Genomic DNA, 15307 nt, shown 5'->3' with positions numbered 1-15307 from the left:
GAAAACAAAATTCTTGATGCAAAAAAAGAACCTCCCTGTTATGCCAGAGCCTGGCTCTCTCCTTGGGCACGTCCCAGCCTTCTCCCTGGGGCTCTGTCAGTAATTTGCTCACAGCCCTTTATGGGCATCACCAGAACAGACCTTATTTTTCAGGAAGGTGCTGTAAGTGTTGGGGAAAGGGGATTGGTGTGTGTGTAAGAAATCCCAGCACAAGACATGGCGATGCTTCCTTTTTATTGGGGGTTTGAGCGAGTGAGGGGACAGCTTTGTGCTCTCATCTGGAATGGTTGTGCCTCAGTTTGCAGCCTAGTTGACGCGGGGAGTTCTGCACATTCCTCTGTTCTTGATGCGCACGTGGCCACTTCTTTGCCTGGAAGAGAGGTTAAAAATGCTGGGGGGCTGCCTTCGGGTCCCTGAGACACAGCAGAGCCTGGCTCAAAGGACAAAGGCAGGAAGAAAGGAAAATACTGCTTAAATCATCATCTAAGTGTTATTCACAGCAAGCAAGGCCACATATTCTTGACAGGGAGTTCAGGGTTACCATGGACATGTGTTAATTAATTCCAATAAGCTCAAGAGTGCTTTCTGACACCTCCTGGCAGGATAATTCACCTCAGTGCTGCAGGACAGCACTGAGACACCTCTAATGCCTGTCTGACTGCAGACAATAAAGGTTATGAATTTGTATTGTAGGTTTTTAGAAACAAAAGACCACCACTGTGTCTCACTTGGGTTTGGCCTGCTCCCAGCCTCCCCTCCTGATTGCCTCTGCAGCAAAAATAAGGAAAATATTAAAAACGTGCCTTTAAAGAACTATTTTCTTCTTTTTGCCCAATAGCGGACCTGATTCCTCTGAATTGTTCCATTTTCACGCGGAATCATGATGTTCTCCTCTTTGGAAAGACAGATCCATTTCTCAGGGTCGTTAGAGAAACTCTGGTAAAATGATTTGCGTTTTGCAAAAAGCATTTTGCATGCTGGTCACAGTGAAGTGACCGGAGGCGACAAGTGAGACACTGCTGCCTCAGGGACCCGCCAGATGCTCTCCGTAGTTATTCCCAGACTCTTCACAGGCTTCCAGCTCTTGTCAGGCCAGTTGCACACACAGAACTGCAAATGACACTTCATCCTGCCTCTCGGCTGACTGTTCCCCACGGACCAAGGCTTTATAGATGAGGACACTCCGTTTATCTCTCCCCCAAGACATTTGGCACCAGACAGCTTCAGAGTCCTGGTGCCGGGCCCAGATGGCCATGGCCAGGAGACCAAATGGCTGTTCCTAACCTCAGAATTCCATCACTTGGGAACAGAACAGGGGAGCTGCAAGGCTTGGGGCAGTGACCCACAGGAGCAGCACATTTCCAGTGTCAGCTCTTTGGAGCTTGCACAAACAGGAGTTTTAAGAGCTCTGTGAATGGAGCACCTGTCAACACAAGGCGGATGCAGCACCAGCTCCTCATCCATCTCGTCCCTCCTCTGACTCCTGGCCAGCTCTGAATACACCACCAGTCTTTCTCTTTCTGGTAGCTCAATTTCCCTTCTTGTGAGCACTGGATTCTCCCATCCCCTCTGAAGCTGCTCTCTGCTCTGGGGAGCATCCTGGATGCCACTTTGCACAGCTGACTGCAGAGCCTTCCTCACTCTCTTTACCCCGCTCTTGGTCCGTGGCCAAAGCCCTAATGATGTTGTGTCTGATGAACCTCCCACCCCCATCTGTTGCACAATACAGGGACAGCTGGTGCTGGGCTGCTGGCTTCCAGCAGGGTCATTACTACCCTGCCAGGCCGTGCCGGGTCATTAACTGTGGTGCCTTTGCTGAGGAGATCCCACTCAGCCTCTCTCTGCCTGACTGCATCATACTCAGCCTTGAAAGGTGAACCAGCATTTGAGCAGGCCAGGGAGCAGAATATGTGGCAGAAGCCTGGGTTAATGAAGCAAAGAGGGGACAACCCAACTGACAATATTTATCCAGGCTCTTTTTTTTTTTTTCCCCCGGTGATCTGGATTCTGTTCCTTGTTCCTGCAGAGTTAGCAGGGAGGCGACACTCCTGAAAGCTGAATTTGTCTCCACAAGCCCACTCATCCAGAGACAGAAAAGCTGGACTTTGAGCTTCTGCTACAAATGTGTCTGCTGATGGCAGATGGACCTGTGAGCCTGATCACCAAAAATCCCTGCCTACACCAGGTGAAGTCAAGGGTGAAGCTCCCATAGCCCTGCAGACTGGGGCATCTGGCTCCAGATAAGACTCAATCTTCCCAAAAGAGATTTTTGAACCACTTAATAGCATTGAGTTGGAAGTAATTCCTTCACTTGTCTGACACAGAGTGCTTCCAATGTATAAATATATTTTAAACTACCTAGGGCCCAAGCCAGATGAAATGTATCAAGTCTTGCCAGAGACACCCTTAGCATTTGGACCTGGCCTTCTGCTAGAACAGTGCAATCTGGCACCAGCACAGATTAAACATAAAACTCATTCTTAAAAATACCCAGAGCAAATGGTATCCTTTCATATGCAGAGAAGACAGAAAGCAGAGCTCAGCTATAAATTTCTGGGGTGAAAAAACACAGTTTTTTTTCCTTCAGCCACCACACATCTGAGGTCATCTGGAAAAATATCCTTCAGCCCTCGCGCTAGATCTGGGCAGCCTTCGAGGACTTCGCCATTTGTCTGAGACCCTGGATGCCTGCCAGCTCTCGCTGCTGCTTGGCAGCTGCAGGTATGGGGAGATTTTTGTTTGTGGGCAGCATGTGTGCTGCGAGCCACACACAGCACACCCATTCCCTCAGCTGGAGCCCACTTGCTCCGAGCAGCGGGCACAGCATCTGTGCAGGAGGCCAGATCTGTGCCAGATGTGCTGGGCTCGCTGCCCAAGCTCCACCCAGCTGCATGCAAACAGATTTCTTTCTAGGAAATCCCAGATATGTGTGGTAGCCCTCATTTGTGTGGCATTCAGGCTTGCAGCAGTTTCAGATACTCACAGGTTGTGAAGGCACAACAGGCACTCGTTGCTGTACAGGAGGTCATCCGTGCCACAGATGGGGTCAAACTCCCTTGTACACCCTCTTCTCAGGTTGAAATTCTCACAAGACGGCTGGAGGCACAGAAGGTTAATTTTGAAAATGTTAAGCCTGTTCTCAATTTACCAAAGGAGCTTTGCTTTCCCAGAGAGGTGCAGCACATTTTGTCTATCTCCATAACCCATCCTCAGAGCTCTGCTATGAGCTCAGGAACACTGGGACCATCTGCCACCATGTCCCTTGGCCAGCTGAACTCCACCTGGCACTGCTGCACACCCTTAGGAGTAGCAGTGTAAATAGGGCTCCACGGGCACTGCCTGAGCATGTTCTTCCCAGTTTTTATTTGTATGCCACAGCAACACCTGTCCTCACACTTGCAAGCCAGAGACTAAGGGGATTTCTGACTTTCTTGGCAGGTAACAGCAATATTTAGACTTTTAGGAACTTTTCCTTCAGCGTTTGGGGGAAATGCAGTGGAAAACCAGTATCATCACTGGAAGTTTGCCGTGGCACAGCAGGTGGAAGGGGGTTCCCAGGCCCTGGCATCTTTGGGCTGTCACCCCACTCTGCTTCACTGTATTTAGCAGTTTGGCTCCCCAGTGTATGGGTTAGTGCTGTCTCACTTGTGCTACATAAAAGAGGAGACTTTACCTCTGTTCCTCTGACAGAAGCTGCAACCACATCGGCATTTCCTAGAGAAAAAGGAGAGAGAGAGAGAGAAAGACGCCTTAGCACCCATCATTCAGGCTGGTTTCAAGTGGGACAGAATAAAAGACAGTTTAGGCTGAGGACTGTATGTCTTCACTCAATCACCTTTGTCTCAGAAAATAATTTCTTCCCTTGGATCTCCCACATTTCTCAGCTGGATCTCTCCCTGCTGTGTCACCCTCTTTCCCCTGGCAGAAACACTGTAATGGTGCAAGGCCCTGCCAAGGCAAAATGCACTTCTAGAGGTGTCACTTGCCAGTTGTCAGGGAGCAAAGGTGGCTTTTGTCCTGTCTCACCACATGTTCATGAGGAACTGAGAAACTCCTGCTGACACTGGACAGGTGCTGGCATAAATCCAGGGCAATTTTTCAACTTTTACTCAGTTTTTACCACAAGCAAGCAGAGCAAAAGACAAGTTGTTGAAAGTCTCTACTAGAAGGAGACCCTGAGGTCTCACATCAAAGCTGGTGGGATAAAGCCATGGCTTTGGTTGGCTTCCCCATGGAGAAGCTGGCCCAGAGCTGGCAGCTGGGTGGAACATGGGTGGAACATGCAGTGGGTGTGTTTTGAAAAACAACCTGAATTGTTTTGGCAAAAGGCAGAACCAAGAAGAAGATCCTGGGGTGTTTTTATAAACACAGAAGTCATCTACATGGAGGATTTATACTACATCTGTATTAACAACCAGCGCGGCCCAGTAGCTGTGAATAGCTGTGAAACATTTTGGTGCTGAGGAGCTGGTAGCCACACTGTTTAATATTTCAAGGATTTTACTTTGGGCTAGCACTGGTCCAGACCCAGGAGCTGCAGCTCACTACATGCTCAGCTCATCTGAAATGAGCCCAGATTCTGTGCTCAGACAGCCCTGCAATGGCAGCCTCTGTGCAGTAAACAGGATGACAGAGGACCTGCTTCAGAAGCACCCTCCATTTGGAATGAGCCCACTGAAGCAGGACCTGAGGAGCAGCAACAGCTCATGTTCTCATCCCTCTGCACCATATGGGATTTTGAAAACACAGTTGGCTTAAACATTGGCTTTAGTAGTGAGAGCTGCATCTTCCCTTGCATAGATTCATTTCCTGTCTTCTTGGATTTGCTTTTTTAAAACCAGAATAGCACCTATTCACTCTGAAAGGATCACACTGTCCTAGAAATCACCAGTTACAGGACAAATCCTACCCCTGAAGAAAGAGCGTCAGCCCAGAAGATCTGCTCATTTTTGGGAGCAAGTGCACCCTTTCAAAGCCTTTGTTTTAGGTTTGCTCACAGACAGGTACAGGTTTAATGCACATTGGCCATTGCAGCATTCCCTGCCCAGGGCCACAGCAAGGTCCCAGCACCAGCTGGCTCTTCCCACACTCACCTTCCCATGTGGCAGACCTGGGAGCTTTAGCAAGGAGAGGAAATAGCTCCTAAGCAAAATGTTGGACTTACCTTGGTAGAAGCAGAGTGCCAGGGAGAGGAGCAGGAAAACACCAGCTACCTTCATGGTCAAGGTGATGTTTTACTGAGCACAGTGGAGAGAAACTGGAACACTCCTCCGTGCCTCAGAGATCCTGTCTCTGGCAGCCTGCTGGGACCTTTATATCTTTCCCCATTCCTGGCACCACACCACACAGCCAGCTCCACCCTGCAGTCCTATGGTGACAACATACAAAGTACGGAGACAACACCAGGTGGCAACTGGCTCATTGGTGGGCGCAAGGATGAAAGCCTCTCCCAAGCCAATGGAGGTAACAATCCTTATCTCCAGCGAGGGCTGGGGCCCTGTCCCAGGCGTGGGGTCAGCCCTGGGTCTGCACTCCAAGCTGTGATAGAGCAACGTTGTACAAAGAACTAAGATTGGAGAAATGGGCAGGACAGTGAGGGAAATACAGCTATCAGCACTGTGGCTTTGATTAATGACCCTGCTGCTGCCACTTGCAGGGTGAAGCTCTCTGGTGAAGCCAGCTCTGGGTGAAGATGGCTTTGTGATCCACAGAGCAGAGCTGGGGTGCTGCAGCTCCCCTTCCCTCCCCTGGCAGGCACGAATGGGAGCAAGGATTGCTCCTGGAGAGCAGAGCTTGCCTGTGCCTTGGGCTGGCTGGTGGCTGCATATTCAGTGCTGCTGTTTTGACTGCACATCTCTGATTGCAGACAGCAGCTGAAATGAGCCGCTGGGTCAGGCACTGCTCCCTTCCCCTCTCCCTGCCTGCAGCTGGGAGTAAACCCTGGGGATTTCCTACAGTTACACCATCAATGGTGCATTGCAGAGAGTGGATCGGTCCCTCGGGGATTAGAAGGATTAATTAATGTTTCTAAAGCCCTTTGATATCTCAGCCATAAATCACTGGAGAAGTGCAAAGCAAATTATTACTAATGGGGGCTTATGACTCAAAGACAGATTTTTAATTAGCTGAACAGGAAAAAGTCAATGCCAAGAGCAATCCAAGGAGCTGTTTGAGAGGGAGAAATCTCAGCTCCATTGGCAGCTGCTCCATTGTCCAAGGGATACCCCATTCCCAGCGTGGCTCTGGAGGGTGCTTTCCCCTGCCATAAACATCTCTTTTGATTTTGTTTCAGTGGTCATGGGGAGATTCCTCCCTCTTGACAGGGTTTCCCTCTGCTCTCCCTGGGCTGACCTGCAACATGAAGCAGAAAGAACTGCTCCTAGTGGCATCTGTTATTTTGTTAATTCAGAGAGTAAAGCTGGCTTTGGGTATGACCTGCTCAGCAGCTCTCAGGAGCTGGGGTGGGTGTTAGTGGACCTTTGAGCACAGACAACAATCCTGTAGTGTGCCTGGGACAATGGTTCATGTGGTGCAATCACACTCTTGAGGAGCAAGGGAGGGAGGGATGATCATTTTTTATAGCTGAAAGAGGTTCATCTCAGTCCAACACTGTCCCCTGTTATTTTTCCTCTTCAACCTAAGACATGTAAATAGAGCAGTGCTGACAAGAGTTTCACTGATTACCCATGTTTGGGGTGTGCCCACTCCTGGTAAAACACATTTTTCAGTTTAGAGATTCTTGCTTTAGCCAGGAAATGTGATAGTTTGGATTGTCCAGGAACAGCAACATTTTCCCTCAGATTCCTTGGAAACATCCAGGCACATTTCCAGACTTGAGTTTGATGGGTAAATCCTTACTGTTTATGCTCTGCAGGTGGCAACTGTGTTGGCTCCTGGGACATTTCGAGTGTGTGTAATGCCTTGGTTTTCTTCTTCCTCCAGAAGTCAGAGGCATAAAAGCACAGGCAGGCTGCTGACCTTCCCCTGCCTCCTGGACACTTCTTTCTTCATCCTCTTACTGCTTAGGCTCCTGATAGCTTTGCAGTGCCTGATTTTCATGTTCCCAACCGCTCCCAGAGCTGGATGAGATTAAGTACTTTGCTACTGAGGAAGGTTGAAGAAACTCCAGATTATGCAGTGCAATGGACTGAACTTAATTATTCCACAACGAATTGAGCCAAACCAACAGACTCAAGGGCAGTTGCCTCTGCCAAAAGAAGATTCCAGCATAGGCTGCAGCTGAACAGCAGGCACGCTTGGGTTTTAATGCAGTTTCTCCATTTGCAAATGCTCTTCCTTTCCAAGCATCTCCACTGACAGCTGTGTCTTTATGAGATGCCTTGAAAAACAGGGGAATTCAGGGCTCCTCTCTCCTGATTGACAACAACTCAGTATCCTCCAGGAAAATCAAGCAGAAATGCTTGGGGCTCATTTGACTGGGGAGGAATGAAAAAGAGCTGCAAACTGCTACTGCACTGGGTGCTCCTGGTGCCATCCTCGGCAGTGTGGGCTTTCTCAGGATGTGTCACCTTGTCAGAGCAGCGTGTTCCTCCAAAAACATCAGCTGGAGGAGTAGAGAGAAATGAGTCAGGTGGCTCTGCCAGCCATGCTGTGTGACTTGCTGAGCCTGTCGTGGAGAAATGGAGGGGACAGGCGGGTCCCAAAGCAGGTGCTGGCATGGGATGGCGTCCCCTTGGCCACCTTGTTGGGTGGTGGCCGCCACACACAGTGTAGGACACCAGATCTCTGCAGCTGCTGATGGTGTCTCCTCCTGGAAGCTGGGGGCACTTGAAGAGAGAATTGATGCCACACAAGGCGCAAGGGGAAGGGGCAGTGGGTAAGGAGGCAAGTTGAGCTGCCAGGTCTGCCTCCGGGTGGAGCAGCAGGAAGAGGTGTTTCCCCTTCTGCAGGATGAATTTCTGTGTTTTCTTTTGGTCAAACCTGAGTGTTTTCAAGTTACATTAATTTCAGTAGTGAAGTGTTGCAAAGGGATAAAAAATTACATTGCAGGGGAATTAAAAATTAAAAATCTGGGAAACTACCTATTTCCTTGTGATGGTGCCTCCATGACAGGCTGGAGGATCACTTGTTGTAACCAGGGCTGGAATTTGTTTTATTGTGGAGATTTGATGCACAAAGAGAAAGCCACAAATGCCCCCAGGAAACCAACAGAGTCACCAGTCAAAACCATTTAAAGATCACAAACCAGGCCCAGATGATGGTGAATCACAGCTTAGAAGTCACAAATGGTTCTAAAGCCTCTTCCAAATAATGGTGTTTCCCAACAAGCTCACTTGGGGTGGTTCACATTTTCCGGCCCTCTCCTGAACCAGAGAGAGAATGGGCTAAAGCAGGAGCAGAGCTCCTTGTGCAGTCCCAGCCCCTTTCACCAAGGAATGACTGTGTCACCAAGACCTGCACCATGGCCCTGTGCTGGTGGCATCCCTGAGCTTGGTCCCTTGGTGAAGGTTGTGGGGACCTCCCTTGGGATTCATGGACAGGCACCAGAGGCTCCTCAGTGCTCAGCATCTCAGCAAGGCAGGTGGGGACTTTGCTGCTGCCCTGCAATGGGTAGGATGACTGAAATTTGGAGAAAGGCTGATGCAAATGTGAAACCTAGAGGTGTCACAAAAACCAGTTCCCGAAATGCTCAAAGCTCTTTTAGGTCCAAAATGCTGCTTGTGTTGGATTTAAAAGCTAAAAATGCCTTAATTTGTGTTACCTGCCAGGCCTGGATCTTGCAGGTGTAGCCAAGACCTTGCCCACGGTACCCAAGGTGGTTTTGAGAGGTATGTGAGACAGAGCAAGTCCTTTTGCATCAGCAAGGTGAGAGCAGTGGGCAGTCATCAGCAGCTCCTCTGTCCAGGGAATACTGCTCAAACACTGATTTTTCCTGCAGAAAAACATTCCCCCCCAACCCCTAATTTGGTTGGTAGTGATTTTTGTCTTGGATTCTTTCCCATTTAATGCTGAGAAAGCTATTCTCTTGCTCTGGGTGCATGGAAGATATTGAACATTCTGACAGTTTAGGAAAAGGGATCCTGTGAGTGGCTGCTGAGAAAGCATCACATATTTTCTCCAGCTGCAGGAGAATCTCTGGAGCCCAGGACAGCATGTCAATTTGTTTTCTCTTCTGTTCTGGAAATCTTGGACTTGGGACCCCTGGTTTCTGGGGAGGGGGCTGGGCATAGCTACAGGATAACATTACCAAATCATCATTTCTGCTTTCACTAATGTTTGTTATCCTTCAGCAAGGGCAGCGTGTCCATGAGAGAGACCTTTGGAAATCTGCAGGCATCGGCAGCTTTGCCTGAGAATGGATACTGCTGACAGCAGTGTCTAAAGACAAAGACATCACATAAATCATAGCTTGTTGGGCTGTTCAGAAGAGACCGTGACTGAGTGCCAATCAAATGCTTCCCGAGGAGGATGAACGTGCTGGGGACAGGCTCTGTGTTTGTATGGATTACTGGCTGACATTGGCTGGGGTGGAGTTCCCAGCCTGGTGTGGAAGTTCCCAGCCCAGCTCCTGGCCTGTTTGCCTCTGCTCTCCCACCTCTCAGTGACACCAAACCCCACGGGCTCAGCCCATGGAAACCTTTCCCTCCTCTGCCATGACTTACTGGGTGATGGCACGTGCCTGCTGGGAATACCCCTGGACTGTGGTCAGCCCTGGTGACCCTGGGGCTCTGTCCCTTGCTGGTGGGACCCTGGGTCAGTGCAAGGGGTGCCAGCTCCTGGACAGGCTTTTCCCCCTTTCTCCCCTGCTCTCTCATGCCCCTCTCCTTGGCTGTCTTGCAGGATCTCCATGGGATGTAGAGGCAGTGAGAGCACACGGAGAGAGAGTCGATCCCTCAGGAGCCGAACCATGGAGCTCTGCTTTTCTCGCTTTCCCTGGCATTACCAAAGAAAAAACCGATCATTTTTCCCACTCCTACAGAAAATGCCAAAAGCAAAGTATTCCTTCATAAAATTGCTTTATTAAATCCTATCTGCCTCCCGCCTCCACATCCGACTGCCCCTGCGGCTGCCGGAGAGATCCAGGGCACAGTGATTAAGCACTGCGGCTGATAATTGGGCAAACACAGATTTCAATCTCCTCCAGCAAATCACTCCCCCTTTCTCCAACTCGAAGCAGCACCCTGTGCCCACTCCCTCTTCCACGGAGCTTAACAAGATGGGAAGCATATGGTCCCTGTCATTTTGGGGTCACAGACTCAGGGGGGATGATCCAGTCTAATCTGTCCTTCTGCTCAGCTCAGGCAGCTCTGTCTCTGCTCCCAAGGACCACCTGTCCCTTGTCCAGGGCTGGATCTCACTCTGAAGTGTGTGTGAGGTAACTTAAGAGCTCTGGTATGAGCCACTCTTGATAAGGACCCTGGATCTCTAGTGCCTGGTCCTGTTTGCATAAAAGACCTTGTCTGCCTGCAGCTATTGTCCACTGCCCAGGGACGCTGTGGCTACCCTATCCCTGGAAGTGTTCTGGGCCAGGCTGGACATGCTTTGGAGCAGCCTGGGATAGGATAAAGTGTCCCTGCCCATGGCAGGGGGGTGGACTGGATGATCTTTAGGGTCCCTTCCTACTCAAACCGTTCTGTGATTCTCTGACTGTTGCCCTTTCCCTCAGGAGAGTTCAAGTGATGATACCTGAAACTGGCTCTTTAGAAAGTTGGCTGCAGTCCAGGTGAGCTCTGGGTGCATTGTCCTGGCTCCAGAGCTGGTGTGAGGGGGAAAGGATTGGCAGGACATGGGGAGAAGACAGAGCCAAAGCCCTCTCAGACCCGAACAGAAAAAGGGTGGGAGATGGCAGAGAGAGGCTGAAGGAAGGGTTATCCCAACGGGACAGTGGGAAAAAAACATTCACCATGAGGGTGGACAAACACTGCTGCTGGACCAAAAAAAGGCTGTGGAGTCTTTATACTTGCAGAGGTTCAGAACAGAACTGAATGAACTGATATTTTCCACAAAAGCTGTCAGAAACCAGCAGAGAAGCAACAGCCCCTTTGTGGTCCTTGGCTAACCCACTGTCTCCAGGACTAGGAGATTTTTTTAGTGGAGGTCTGAAATACAGGATATTTTCACATTTTCCCCTGATTTCTGGAAAACATTTAGTCAAAGTTTTTGTCAAGCTTCTGTAATATTTTCCATCACTTTGTAAGGCAGTTGATCAACAAGACCAAATATACTGCAAACGACTTTCATCACAACCCCAGAAATATTTGGCATTTCTAGCTACTCCTGTGAGTTCCGTTGGCAGGACTAATGGCTATTGATACATGATTTGCACCCAGAACTGGCCCAGAAATAGGGGAAAAAAAGCATTGTACATCTGATTTCAATGAAACATATGGCTAGAGGATGCTGAAGCTCTTTGGTCCAGCTCACTGTGCCATTTTGGACACACAGAGGAGATGAGGTTTTTCCAGTGGAGAGCTTTCAGCCTGCTTAGCTCTATAGGAAAAAAAAAAAAAAGCCTATTAAAAAAACTAGAAAGGTGAGGATAGGAAGAGAAAACTAATGCAAATTATGAAATAAGGCTTTAATTTCCAATAACATTTCTCCTTCCTGTGATCTATAGAGAGATTTTAAAACGAGCAGTGGGCTTTTTCACAGATGGATAGGAAAGAGATTTTGGGAGGAAAGGGAAGACACGTAGCAGACACGAGATAGAGCTGGGGATAACATTGCTGGACTCTAAAGCTCAGCAGAGATGGGAAACACTGAGCCTGTTCCCAGAGATGGTTCTTCCTCAGAGCTGTGCTGCCACGAGGCACTGTGAGATCCATGTTATTTCACAAGTCCATTCATAAATGTGCACTTCGCTCTTGGCCAGCTCTTTCCCTACCAGCACCTCGTGTTGCTTTAACCACAACAAACGTGCGCTGGTTAATCGCTGGTATCCGCTCTCCGGCTGGGGAAATCGATACTCCCTGACCCCATCTGTGCGTCAGCATGTTCACACCTGTCCCAGCCCAATCTCCCCAAAGCTGATAAATGATGGCCAAACACCGCTGATAAACTTTAGCCAACAGCTATTGACCCCTGGGTCGGGCTGAGATTAGATACAGCCCAATTAACACTTGCTCCTTCTCCTAATGACTCCTCAAGCTCAGAGGCACGGGCTGAAAGTTTCCTGCAGCTAAAACAGGGGCTAAACCGGGCATGGTTTGGATGGTTGATGGCTGAGGTTTATTGTGCCCACAAACCTGCTGTGTGTTTGAGTGCCAAGAGCTGCTCCCAGGACACAGATACAGGATGCTGGAGGAAGAACACTGGCTATAAGAGCATCAGCACCTGCAGCCTTGCCGTGAAAAGCAACGCTGTGGGAATTGTTGGCAGTTCTCTCTGCTTTCAGCCTCGGTCAATGGCCTTGATTAAAGAAGGAGTTTGTCTTTGATTTAGGGAGCCTTTGAACATAGTGGCTAAACATTTCTTTTCCATCAAGGGTTCCCTTTGATTTCAGCATGTAGTCAGCTCCCTATATCCCTCGGTGAGTTTTGCACTTGAATTGCTTCCCTAATAAATGTGACATTATTTTTGATGCCTTGTGCGTTTCCAGCCTGGTTGTGAGAGCGAGGTGCTTTGCAGCGAAGGCGCTGTCTTCAGCCCATCAGGGACATGAGGAGCAGTCCTTTTGCTCTGGCAACAGAGATGAAAAAATCCACTGCTGAACCTCCTTTTCCCCAAGCAGCTTTTAAACTGGGTTTTTTCCTTCTACAAGAGGAAGTGGCTGCCAAAGCCCATGGCTGCTGCCTGCAGTATGCTTTTCCTTCTTATCCTTATTCTTGCCTGCCAAGATCCTCTTTTCTTCATTCCTCCCCATTTTCTGAGCTTCTGAAAGCCCCTGGCTCACAGTTTCAAGCCTCACTTACCAAGAAACTTGGTTTTCCAGCTATAAAAACAGCCAAGGTTCTCATGTTATGCCGTGGTTTCTGTTGAAAATACTCGGGGATGTTGCATCTTGTATTTTTCCCCCTGTGTATTTTGGAAGAAGGAATCTAGCCTGCTTCCAAGCTCAAGGCAGCCTCGCAGTGCCTGCACTTGGGGCAGCTCTCTTCCAGTGCTGAGGTGTTTGCCAGGAGCAGATGGTGAGGGGTGTGCTGGAGGCAGCTGATGATGCTGCATCTGCCTGTTTAGCTGAGACATCCCTGAGCTTTGTGCTTTGCTGTTGCTCTGCTCAGGACGAACCACAGGGCTGCTGGTGGCCAGGTCCTGCTCTCCCCGAGGATCCTCCAGGATTACACGCAGGGTGATCAGTCACTCCTGGCAAGGGGCTGGACAGCCCCAAGTGCAGCTCCCTGTGGAGCAAGGGAGGGAGAGGGTACGAGTGCCCTTGTCCCTGAGCCCAAATTCCTCTCTGTGTGCTGTCCCCCTCACTGTGTCAGCCTCTTGGCCAGCTGGGGTTCAGACCCAGAGACCTCTCCCCAGTCATCCCCATCAAGGTGCTGACATGGATCAGGCACAAATGCAGCTGACACAAGTCCCTTTTACTCCAGGGACTGCAGTTCCGCCTTCTGGGACCCATTTGTGCACTTTGTGCCCTGCTGACATTCATGCCCTTTCACTGGATCTGGCATTTTGGTGGTTAGGAGCAGCCTTTCTCACTGGATCCAGGCTCTGCCATTCCCAGGATTCTATAAATTCAGCTTTCAGCCATACGGAGCCCTGGGATTTTATGGACATGGAACAAAGAAACATAAATGATAATTAAAACCCCTACAGAAACATTCAGTTATGGCCAGAAGCATAAGTCATAAATAATTATCATGATGGCCGGCCTTGCATTATGATGATGTATTATTATTACTAGAACTAATGTTATGAGACTGAGAAAGTCAGCATTGGACTGGGGAAGTAAAACACTTGGAGGAGATCTCTGGATTTTTCCAGAGAACAGGGCAAGGGACTAAATGACCCTGTGCTTTCAGGGATATTGCTTTTATGCTGTTCCATTATATTAATATTTAAATGGGGCATTAAAACATTGATGACACGTAAGAGCTTTACTGCCTGTGCATTATTGGGATGTAGGTCTTGTTCTGTCTGGAGCTTCAGGATTGCCCACACACGTGGACCAAGGAGCCTGTGGTGCTTTACCACATTAAGTGCACTTAACACCACCTCTGTGTGTTCCCTGATGAAATGCACAGGAAGCATTTTCAAACAAAATTGTTGTCTGACATCCCTCAGACTTCCAAAGGTGAGTTTGGGGCAGGTGAGGCCAGACAAACCTTGGAGGGAGCTGGGAACCAGGTGAGAGGCTCCCTGCTCTTCCTCACACCCGGGCTCAGCCTGTCAAGGGGTCACCCCTTGCCCACCCTCGCTGACACCAGGGTCTCCCACAGAGCCCTTCCCACAGCCCCAGCACCACCAACAAGGGTAACCTTGTGCCAGGTGTCACAGCATCTCCCTGATATCACCCCAGTTCCCAGGAGCTGGGACTGCACGAGGAGCTCTGCTCCTGCTTTAGCCCATTCTCTCTCTTGGGTTCAGAAGGCGTCTGGAAAATGCGAACCACTCCAAACAAGCCTGTTGGTAAATGACATTATTTTGGAGAGGCTTAAGAACCATTTGTGGTTTCTAAGCTGTGATTCACCATCATCTGGGTCTGGTTTGTGATCTTTGAATGCCTTTGACTGGTGACTCTGTTGCAATTTCCTGGGGGCACTGGTGGAGCTTGTTGCTTCTTGCCATCCTCCGGACTTCAAAACACTCAAGGCTCAGACAAAAGTAAATCCTAGCTCTCATCTGAGGGCTCAGGCAGCTTTTTGCCAGGCAGATCCCACCCTGGCTGCAGAGGAACTGCAGGCATCAACCTCAGTGTGTCCCACAATCCCACCCCATCCCATTTTCCATTTTGCTTGGTGGCTGCTGCACGCAGCATCCTATTGGGAAGAGCCCACAGCCCCCACTGCTGCTGGTCTGCCCCTCCATGGACAGCAGCCCCTGGTGAACCCATCCCATTTTGTCCAATATTTCACTCACAGGTGGCACAGCAGGGAGAGGGCACTGAGGACACTAGCATTGGAATTGGGAGGCTCCAGCTCCCATCAAGCCATGTAGAGCCCCTTTCCTGGTTCTGTAGGAAATATTCAGCCAGAGATCCCTGGTTCCTGCTCGGGGATGATGTATGGACTGGTGAATTCAGCAAACCGTGGGAGCAGTGGCTGAAAGAAGCCTGTGACAGAGTGGGGAAGGCTTGTCACTTGAGGGACATCATCTTAGGATGTGGGTCACGTTTCCACATCTTAGAGAAGAAATTTGAATAAAAGATTTGGTGCCCTGCCCCCCCCCCCCCCCCCCCCCA

The 15307-nt window shown here is 49.6% G+C and overlaps 1 protein-coding gene across 1 annotated transcript; it reads right to left on the bottom strand.

The window, feature by feature from the left end:
• Positions 1-217: 217 nt before the first annotated feature.
• Positions 218-5294, bottom strand: LOC136297457 (pancreatic secretory trypsin inhibitor-like). Its single transcript, XM_066197375.1, has 4 exons — positions 5165-5294; positions 3674-3714; positions 2984-3096; positions 218-370 (listed from the first exon to the last, which is right to left on the bottom strand). Exons 1-4 carry the CDS (start codon positions 5217-5219, stop codon positions 307-309), a joined length of 273 nt encoding a protein of 90 aa, XP_066053472.1. The 5' UTR covers positions 5220-5294; the 3' UTR covers positions 218-306.
• Positions 5295-15307: the final 10013 nt, after the last annotated feature.

This window comes from Chamaea fasciata, unplaced genomic scaffold (assembly GCF_029207755.1).
Source record: "Chamaea fasciata isolate MVZ Bird 193981 ecotype frontalis unplaced genomic scaffold, bChaFas1.0.hap1 SCAF_15, whole genome shotgun sequence".
NCBI lineage: Eukaryota > Metazoa > Chordata > Aves > Passeriformes > Sylviidae > Chamaea > Chamaea fasciata.
Note: the sequence above shows the minus strand (reverse complement) of the source record. Positions and strands in the feature narration are given on the sequence as shown.

What these genes read in the sequence shown, in the direction of transcription:
- LOC136297457 (XM_066197375.1), bottom strand. Translation starts at nt 5,219, where the DNA reads ATGAAGGTAGCTGGTGTTTTCCTGCTCCTCTCCCTGGCACTCTGCTTC. An exon ending in GGCACTCTGCTTCTACCAAG is followed by an intron (nt 3,715 to 5,164) that starts GTAAGTCCAACA and finishes CTTTTTCTCTAG; the next exon opens with GAAATGCCGATGTGGTTGCA. An exon ending in CTGTTGTGCCTTCACAACCT is followed by an intron (nt 371 to 2,983) that starts GTGAGTATCTGA and finishes CCTCTCTTCCAG; the next exon opens with GCAAAGAAGTGGCCACGTGC.